The following is a 7,500-nucleotide window of genomic DNA, read 5'->3' on the forward strand; positions in this document are numbered from 1 at the left end:
ATCAGAAGGTGGAGCAGCATGTGGTCTGAGGTGGTAGAGTAATACTACAGGATTTTACACTAATATGACTCTATGGGTTCTGCAGCGTTACACAGCAGCAGTTCTGGAGAGAGGTTCTCCTCCTGCAGCTCCACCACCAAACCTCCATATAGTGCAGTAGCAGCAGCGCTCCGGCCTGGAGTGGGAATGATGGAGACGCCGTTCTCCCTGTTCCAGTCAGTGGAGCGTCAGCATGATCCTGATGCTGCTACACTATATGGACAAAAGTATTGGGACACTGTTTATTCACGGTTTCTTCTGAAATTAAGTGTATTAAAGAGTTTATCCTGGTGTTGTTGGAGTAACTGAAGGACGCTGATTTGATTCCATGTAGTAACGAGCGTTAGTGAGGTCACTGGCTAACGCTCTGGTTGTTGAATGCAATCAAATCCTCACAGCAGTGCTAGAAAGCCTTTTTTATTTGACAGTAGAGACAGTTACTCCAACAAAAGCAGGATCAACTTTTTTTAATTTTAATACCCTTGATTTCAGAAGAAACAATGAATGAACAGGTGTCCCAATACTTTTGTCAATATAGTATATCTAGTGATCTTGGTTTTCTTTTTTTTTTTTGTCCCGACTAGATAACATTGGTAAGGGATTTGTTCACTTCAGGCCAAAGTACGAACACACTCCTGTCTTGGGAAGGATCAGTTTTCCATGGACTGCTGAGGGGCTGCAGGGGGAGATCAAGGTAAAGTAACCATCAACAGCTTTATTTCGTTTTGGAACCAAACATTTCATACACTATATGGACAAAAGTATTGGGACACTTTCTTTTAAAATCAACACCGTTTTCCACTTCTCCACAGCTCAATGCTGGGGGTCTCTACACCCCTCTAGCCCACGCCTGGCATTAGGCAGCATGTTGCCAATAGCTTTATAATGTTTATCTGCTCCAGACAAGCTGTGTGTGTGCATTTGCACATCTGTGTCAGCAATGGGTGCAACTTAAAGTAGCTAAATGTATATTTATTAAAAGGGGTGTCCATAAACATTTAGTGTGTTATCTTTTTAAAGAGCCTCTAGTATAGCATTTGTGTAGTTTTCTAGACCTCTGAAGGTGCCTGGTGGTATCTGGAACACCAGGACATACATTTGCAGCAGCAGATCCTTCAAGTCCTGTAAGTTGTGAGGTGGGCGGGGCCTCCATGAGCGTCAGTGAGCCTATGACGCCCATGACCCTGTCACCGGTTGTCCCTCCTTGGAACACTTTTGGTAGGTACTGACCACTGCATACCGGGAAAGACACAAGACCTGCCTGATGTTCTGGTGGAGATGTTCTGAACCAGTCGTTTATCTAGAACCTCGCAGTCTGGTTCTTGTCAATGTGTCTCAGATTCTTACGCTTATCCATTTTTCCTGCTTCAGCACCTTCATCACCTTCAAGACCTGACCGTTCACTCACTGTGTGTTCTGCAGAACTGCTGTATGATGACCCTGACCATGCTGGATGAGGACCAGAGGCCGTTCTGGTGTGTCAGTTCAACCGTCATCCTTTTGCTGTCCAACAGCAACCATGAGCAGTTTGTGCTGCCTTACAGCGACGTGGAGGGCAGGGTCCGTATGAACTTCGTGTGGATGCCGGACATGCAGCAGTACTTTCTGATTGGCCTGCAGATCCGCGTCTCCGTGGAGAAGCTGAACAAGCACTTCGGCAAGGAGTTCTTCAGCCCTCTGGGACATTAGAGCAGTCGGCACCGGTGGGATTAGATTAGAGTGGGTTCTGAGTTTAGTTTAGTTGAAGGTTTACCAAGTTTTATTTGTTAGAGATAGTTGGAGTTACGAGTAAAAACAGAAGGGCGTTTTAGTTTTGTAGTTTTATTTCTGCTGAGTCGTGGATCCTAAGACGAGTCCAGGACCTCAGTGTTTTATTCTAGAGGTGTTTGTAGGTTCTCAGGGAGATTTCAGACAGATCGTTTGATGATTTTGATTGATTATGATGTGTTTATATATCATTTTACGTAGAGCTCAAGTTCCTTTTCAGTGTCTGGAGTTTCTTATCTGCTTGGAGAACTTAGATTTTGTGTTAAGTGAATAAACAGACACTGTGACAAGCGCATGGCTGTCGTTCAGTAAGTCACACTGTAAAAAAATACAGATTACTAACTACGCGAGTCATCTGAGAGTATCTCCATAATAGGTGGAGAGATGTAAATGAGATGTTCCTACGTTTCTGTAAGTGCACCCTACCAGCGACTAGAAAACGTGGACTTCGTGGTTCCTCTCCCTTCTATTCTGCTAAAGAAATTTACATGTTGTCAGATTTGCAACCAAGTAGAGACAAGAGGTGGAGCCAGACTCATCTAATCATTTAGTAGACCCGCCCCCTTCTCTCAGACCGAGCCTCAGTGTCTCAGACCGTCTTCACTGAGCTTTCAGCACTGATTTCCCCCTGGATTCCCAGTTTGTCGGTAAGTGGACGCTCCACCAGTAAAAGCGCAGCTCATGCAAGTTCCTCTACAGCTCAGCTGTATGATGTGTGGGCGGAGCTACACATCAGACAGCAGCCATCAGAGGCGCAAGATTTGACCTGTGGTGGCTTCATTTTTGAGAGATGTCCATGATTTCTGTCCAGTCACTGAGAATAACAGTGTAAATGGGTGGGGTTAAACTCAACTGGTAAGAAGTATTTCCATAATGGGTGGAGAAATGTAAATGAGATGTTCCTTGTGACAGCAGAGAGACGATTAATTAAAAACAGCTCGCAATTAAGTTTTTGTGAGTGGACCCTACCCCCATGGGTCCATGCTTTCTGTCCATCCACTGAGAATAGCAGTGTAAATGGGTGGGGTTAAGCTCTGGAAGGAAGTATCTTCATAATAGGTGGAGATATGTAAATGAGATGTTCCTTGTGACATCAGAGAGACAATTAATTAAAAACAGGCTGTTTTTGCAGTTAGGTTTCTGTAAGTGGATCCTACCCCCATGGGTCCATCCACTGAGAATAGCTGTATAAATGGGCGGAGTTTTTTTATTTAATATTTAAATATGGTAATGAACATGCACATTTAAAAAATAACTGTTAAGGACAGATGCATAAATCAGGAAGTCACAGCTCTTAATAATCTAAAAGTGAGAGGTGAAGATCACCATGGCCAGATCTGAAGATCTCTCTGAGGCCTTCAGAAGGAAGGTTGGAGATCAGAGGAGTTTGGGACTGATTTATAGACACAGGAAACGACTCGGTGGTTCTGATGGAGCATTTTTCCAGTTTACTGTACAATTTACACGTAGCATTCATCTCAACAGATCATTCACTCCACTACCAAAGCTCACAAGTCGCCCCGAGTAGCGTGCACACCGCCCTTCATGGTGGAGGGGTGGAGGTACTCAGTGAGACCTGTACAGATACGCCTCCTGTTTAAAGTCCTCTGCAGTGTTTGGCAGCCGTGCACAGATTCTGTCCATGAACTTTGCAGGCGGTGCTTTGAGAGAGGTGTCCAGTGGACTTGCAGGGCAGTGTGTGTGTGTGTATATATGTGTGTGTGTGTGTGTGTGTGTGTGTGTGTGTGTGTGTGTGTCTCTCTCTCTCTCTCTCTAGGCCTTGCTCTTTGGGCAGTGCTTCAGAGCATCAGCCAAGGCCGCCAAGGCCTTATCAGCGTTGTGCTTGCTGCAGTTGTAGCCCATCAGTCCCACTCGTATCACCTACGGCAGAAGCAGGTTGTGTAAGAGGTCGTTTTACCATCATGTTTGGCAAAATGTCAAATTTACACCCCACCCCCCTCCCCACAACCACCTCCACCCCCACCCCCCTAAATGCAGTCGAACAACCATACAGACATGATGTCAAGTTGTTAAACCGGTCTATTAGAGATGACTTATGTGGACACCCCTTCTAATAAATGCATTCAACTACTTTAAGCTGCACCCATTGCTGACACACACACACACCTAGCTGGCCTAGCTAGCCTAGTCCCTGTAGAGAAGTACTGCCAATAGAATAGGACTCTCAGGAGTCCCTATTGGCACCATGCTGCCTAATGCCAGGCGTTGGCTAGAGGGGTATAAAGCCCCCCAGCATTGAGGAGCTGTGGAGCAGTGGAAGAACTGTGTTCTCTGGAATGATGGTAGTGGAGCTCCATCCAGTACTTTTGGATGGAATGAGGTGGATTGGTGATCATCATCGAACATCACTGACACTATTGTGGTTGAATGCAATCAAATCCTCACAGCAGTGCTCCTCTAAAATCTAGTAGAAAGCTTTTACCCCTGAGACAGTTACTCCATCAAAAGCAGGATCTTTTAACACCCTTGATTTCGGATGAAACCGTTGAAAAGCAGGTGTCCCAATACTTTTGTCCATACACTGTAGCTGTGACTAGTGACTGTTACAGCACCCCCCTCAGGCTGGTACAGCTAACAAAAGCTTAAAGAAACAGCATAGACCAGTATATGAGGTGTCCTGCACACTGCTATACTGATAAACCAGTATCAGACCAGTATAAGCACACCAGTATCTCACAGTGGTTCTGGTCTGTTGGCTACAGCTTTACCCTTCAACCATGATCTGTGATTTGTGTTTCCTCACCATGCCTATAGAGGGCCCCAAACCTCCCGTCATCTCCATGTGATGGTTCTTCATGATGTAAGCTAGAAGTTCCCTCCAGTTGTATCCGTCTGGGATGGCAATGGTGGTGACCGAGGGCAGCCTCAGATCCTTCAGGGAGAAATTGGCCTGTTTTAGACTTGCCGTCCAATCGGTTCAGATTGTAGAGGGAGGTGAATTCAGCTCAGTAGGGAAAGCCTCACCTTGTCTTTGACGAAGAGTTCCAGGCCCAGGTCCTCCAAACCCTTCCATAGATACTCTGCTACTTCTTTATGCTGCCTCCAGGAGTTCTCAAGACCCTGATATAAATAATCATAATCCAATAATTACCTTCATTTGTGGATTTACGTCAGTGTAACTGTTGCAGGTATGACCAGAAGTTTACCTACGCTTGTTATGGACATATGTCTCACGGCAATATTGGGATTTCTTCTTCTGGGGTAGAATAAGTGACACAGGTTTAATAGAAACAAGCGAGACTATGGTCATAATTTAGAATTTTGGGGGTTTTCTGAAAGTTCTGGGTCAAAAATATCCATACACCCACTTAGATTAGTAAGGTGCTGATAGTTGAAATGTCTTTTAACTTGCCAGAGCTCTTCACTTCCTGGAAGTGATCATGATGGACTACAGCTGATCTGAGAAGGATGATTGTGGATCTTTCGGAGCCATTTCTAAACACCTACAGATTGCAAGTCCATCAGTTCTTACAGCTGAGCATCCGTTATTAAGGTAAGGTCTGGAAGAAGCAGAGCCAGCTCAAGGCATACTCGAATTACGCCACCAGGGGGCCTCCAAGAACACCAAGATATCATGATAAAAAAATACATATTTTTAAAAATAAAACCGAAATGGTATCAGATAGCTCCCTTCACCAAAACTCACGCGCGAGTTCGTTTTCCTATCAAAATTGTTTTATGGGACTTCGTTTGACCAATCAAAAGCAGCGTCATATATTTTTTGTGGGCCTCACAACTGTAATTACTTTTTAAATTTTGATTTATTTATTTATTTATTTATGTATTTTTACCATTTTAATGGTAAATATACTTTTTTTGTGGGCCTCACATCTGTAATTACTTTTAATTAATTAATTAATGTATTAATTAATTTATTTTTACAATTTTAATTGTAAATATACTTTTTTTGTGGGCCTCACAACTGTAATTACTTTTTAATTTTTAATTTATTTATTTTTACAATCTGAATTTATTATTATTATTATTATTTTATTTTTATATAAAAAAAATAGAAATTAGCCCTAATTTGGGTTTTCAAATGGCTAGTTTACATGTATTTACTTTATTACAATTGGTTGTAGAGAAACTGTGTTTTGGTCATTTTTTATTAGATTTGATTAAATAAGGCCATGATATCGCAGTTCAGTTTTGATTATTAAATGAGATCGAGGAAATATCTTGAGTAGTAATTGAGTCTTTTTACTGAATACTTTCGTGCTTTTACTCAAGTAATAATTCAATAAATCAATTACTACTTTTACTTCTACTTGAGTAAGTATAGTTTTAATGTAACAGTACTTCACTGATTTGACTGACGTGATGATACCAAAGCATCTGGTTAAGGTGCTACTAAAAACTTGACCTATGGTTGGTGTGGCGCAACAGATAACACCACCACCTACCATTGCGTTACAACAACACCATGTGGGAGACCAGGGTTCGATTCCCGGTCTGGGTGACTATGCTGCGCTACACCAATAAGAGTCCCTGGGCAAGACTCCTAACACTACATTGGCCCTCCTCTGTAATACCAGTGACCTTGTAAGTCGCTCTGGATAAGAGCGTCAGCTAAATGCCATAAATGTAAATGTAAATATCAGTTGTGCCCATGTCCATGAGGAGTGTATGTAAACACTAGGCATAACTATCCAGCCTATGAGTATGAGTAAGTTTTCAGTGTCGTCACAGTGATGCTCTAACTTGCCTTCTCAGCCAGGATGGCCAGACTCTCCCTGAGGGTGAAGAAGCCAGAGACGGGTCCGGTGTGATGGTAACTGCAGAGGAACACACTGCACTTTTAGAAACCTTTCTGGACAGGTGACCCCGATATCAACACTGAACACACTCCTCACTTACTCTCTGGCAGGTTTGCCATCGTTACCCCAGTAGTTGGACAGATGGGTCATGTCGAGGAGGTAGGACACGGGTTTTGTTTTTCTGTTGAACATCTTGTGGCTGGGAAAGATGAAAGGGAAAGGTTTCAGACTTCCCTGACACACCCTGAGATCTTTGAGGCCTTTGTGGCCAATTTATTGGAAACATTTCCTACTTGGGGTGAATCAGGGTTGTTAGAAGTGATTCTCACTAATTAATAGTAGTAATTAAATGTGTATACATTCATACATGTAATATTAGATTACTTTGTGGCCAATATATTGGAAACAACTTGAGGTGCATCAGTCAGGATGAATTGATCTGGAATTTGGATTTTGGATCGTTAGAATGGTCATTATCATTGATAGTCATTAAGTATGCAATATTTATTGGCCGAATATAAAATTATTCTTAACAAGAAAATATTGAAGCGGCAAATGTAACTCTGGAATGCTAGCGCCCCCTTGTGGAGAATATTGTGCATGTTAAATGTGAGTGAGTGACTCAGTTATTTAGTTCATTTGTTATGTCTATGAGGTGCAACTCATATTACATGATTGGTTTGTTGTGTTTATTGTTTATATTATTATATAAAAGTGTCATAGGTTTACTGTGAACACACACACACACATCTCTCACCATGCTCTGTCGTTGAAGGAAATGGGAGCTGTTCCTGGAGGCGCATTTAAAGCCTTCTGGGAGCCGGTATACAGGATGTCAATATCTATAGAGTAAGAATAATAAGACATGTTACTACATCAGTAATAAATCCGTCATAGTCAACGCTACTGCTACTGC

At 42.6% G+C, this 7,500-nt stretch overlaps 2 protein-coding genes across 2 annotated transcripts in view; one reads left to right on the forward strand and one right to left on the reverse strand.

Moving 5' to 3' along the window:
- The window catches only part of LOC140565309 (F-box only protein 15), a 6,609-nt gene extending 4,568 nt beyond the window's left edge, over nt 1-2,041 (forward strand). The window contains exons 9-10 of the mRNA XM_072691166.1: nt 624-733; nt 1,462-2,041. Coding sequence (XP_072547267.1) covers nt 624-733; nt 1,462-1,728 — 377 coding nt within the window. The 3' untranslated portion in view covers nt 1,729-2,041. The remainder of the gene's footprint in view (nt 1-623; nt 734-1,461) is intronic.
- A 1,242-nt stretch (nt 2,042-3,283) lies between these two features.
- The window catches only part of agxtb (alanine--glyoxylate and serine--pyruvate aminotransferase b), a 13,052-nt gene continuing 8,835 nt past the window's right edge, over nt 3,284-7,500 (reverse strand). The window contains exons 6-11 of the mRNA XM_072691124.1: nt 7,342-7,426; nt 6,685-6,783; nt 6,533-6,602; nt 4,792-4,887; nt 4,571-4,699; nt 3,284-3,687 (exon numbers count right to left, since the gene is read on the reverse strand). Of these exons, the coding sequence (XP_072547225.1) occupies nt 3,580-3,687; nt 4,571-4,699; nt 4,792-4,887; nt 6,533-6,602; nt 6,685-6,783; nt 7,342-7,426 (587 nt within the window). The 3' untranslated portion in view covers nt 3,284-3,579. The remainder of the gene's footprint in view (nt 3,688-4,570; nt 4,700-4,791; nt 4,888-6,532; nt 6,603-6,684; nt 6,784-7,341; nt 7,427-7,500) is intronic.

Source organism: Salminus brasiliensis, chromosome 11, assembly GCF_030463535.1.
Source record: "Salminus brasiliensis chromosome 11, fSalBra1.hap2, whole genome shotgun sequence".
Lineage (NCBI taxonomy): Eukaryota > Metazoa > Chordata > Actinopteri > Characiformes > Bryconidae > Salminus > Salminus brasiliensis.